The sequence below is a fragment of the Amphimedon queenslandica genome, unplaced genomic scaffold (assembly GCF_000090795.2).
Source record: "Amphimedon queenslandica unplaced genomic scaffold, v1.1 AMPQUscaffold_13020, whole genome shotgun sequence".
NCBI lineage: Eukaryota > Metazoa > Porifera > Demospongiae > Haplosclerida > Niphatidae > Amphimedon > Amphimedon queenslandica.
In genome coordinates, this window is record NW_003546744.1 from 11,127 (window position 1) to 12,890 (window position 1,764).

General features: G+C 36.7%; 2 protein-coding genes across 2 annotated transcripts in view; one reads left to right on the forward strand and one right to left on the reverse strand.

The window, feature by feature from the left end:
* LOC109585709 (uncharacterized) overlaps positions 1-473 on the reverse strand; it is a 3,420-nt gene extending 2,947 nt beyond the window's left edge. The window contains exons 1-2 of the mRNA XM_020001834.1: positions 434-473; positions 73-375 (exon numbers count right to left, since the gene is read on the reverse strand). Coding sequence (XP_019857393.1) covers positions 73-375; positions 434-473 — 343 coding nt within the window. The remainder of the gene's footprint in view (positions 1-72; positions 376-433) is intronic.
* Positions 474-936: 463 nt separating this feature from the next.
* The window catches only part of LOC109585713 (transmembrane protein 33-like), a 29,150-nt gene continuing 28,322 nt past the window's right edge, over positions 937-1,764 (forward strand). Inside the window, exon 1 of the mRNA XM_020001841.1 lies at positions 937-1,035. The gene's annotated coding sequence lies outside the window, so the exon portion shown is untranslated. The remainder of the gene's footprint in view (positions 1,036-1,764) is intronic.

A 1,764-nucleotide genomic window follows, 5' to 3' on the forward strand; every position in this document is an offset into this window, starting at 1 on the left:
TGATTGTCATTATGAAATGCTTCATCTTGAGAAATTCTAAATACTATATATATAAATGATAAAAACACTTACCATGACTTCTTTGTATAGCTGTTCCTAGTTTTACATTACCAGTGAACTTGCACAACACACTAGCAAATGTTTGTAGTAAACTATACTTGCTTTCAATAGCTACTCTAATGGCAGCTAACAAGACTTCACGTTGATTAGGAACAGAGGGACTAGCTGATTCCACACTAGCCAATACTTGTCCTGTTATGACACCCTCTCTTTGAAGCATAATAGATACATTGACAGGATCAGAGAGAGACTGAGAGAGGAGTGGATGATGAGTGTTGAATATATCAATAGCCAGTGCTGAACATGCACTATGTTCTAGATAAAGAATACACACACAGAGTCAATACTAATACAATCAGTGATATTAACTTACTCTCTTGATCTAACTTGTTAGCTGCAGTATTCTCATTCATAGATTTAAGAGCATCTGACAGTGAGTCAAAGGTAGCTCCTCCTTTACTGCCAACATTATCAGCTCCGGACAACCACTGGGAGAGGCATTCAGTTAAACACTCATAGGTTGTATCATTGTCCCTTTTAATGATGTCCAGTGTGTTCTTGTGTAGTCCTAGTGTCAGTCCTAGTTCCTTCCATCTCCTCTGAGGGAAACCACATCTCTTCAACAGATTAAGTACATCAATAAGTTGATCTAAAATCATATTCAATGATACATAGATAGTTAATGAACATTACCAATAGTCAAAGGAGAAGAGAAGAGACTCAGAGAAGCTTTAGTCGAGGGTTTAGTTGCCATTACAAGCTTCACCGGATGCAACATGCAAGCTTTGGAAAGGAATGAAATGGAGGAGCTCGTTTTAGGGCGGGGCTATGTACGAGATCTTTAACCCTCAACATGGCGGTATGTACAAGCTACGCCCACAATCGCATGGCCACGGATGAGATAAAGTCTCGGATAAAGATTAGCTGAAAAATTGTGTCAGAAAGAAGCTTGCGCCATTCAATACTGCCTGCAAGGTCAGTATACTTCATAATAAATTAATATTCCTTTATTAACAGGTAATAATTACCAGGAGGATAAGTGTACTAGGGAGAAACAGGCTCTCATTGACTGCTGTAATAAATTGAGTCAAAATATTCTGGAACATTCTACACACTGTGGCCTCTCTTCAATAAAAAAGAAATAAAATACTAACATTAGGATAATAATGGACAATAGTAACCGACCAAATAATAGCTTAATGGTAAATGGAAATGTATTAATCTAATCATTATCATCATAATGATGATAATATTGTTCTCTTCTCTCTCTCCCAGTGTTTCACCCTATACTGGTGTGTCCTCCTATTATTATGCTTTCCTTTCTTCTTTGCTCACTTTTGGTATTCAACTCAACAAGAGAATGACAGAGAACCAGGCAAGAAGTTATTTTCACTTATTGTTTTCAATATTCATTATAATAACAACCATACAATGTTTATAATATTGTTATTAAGTACATACAAAGGATTACATGTATTTACATGAAATGCAGATTACATGCTGCAACTTACATGTACAATATAACTCTTAAATGTATTATTTATTCTTGTTTTTAGGTGTCGTTGGTTAGTCGTGCGTTTATCAACCTGTTGGTTACTGAGGACAGTGGACACTATGTACTGTATAGCTTCTTCTTTTATAATCAATACCCCAATATTAGTGGGTTTAAGGGGAGAGGGGGAGGGAGGGAGGGATGGGTGAGGG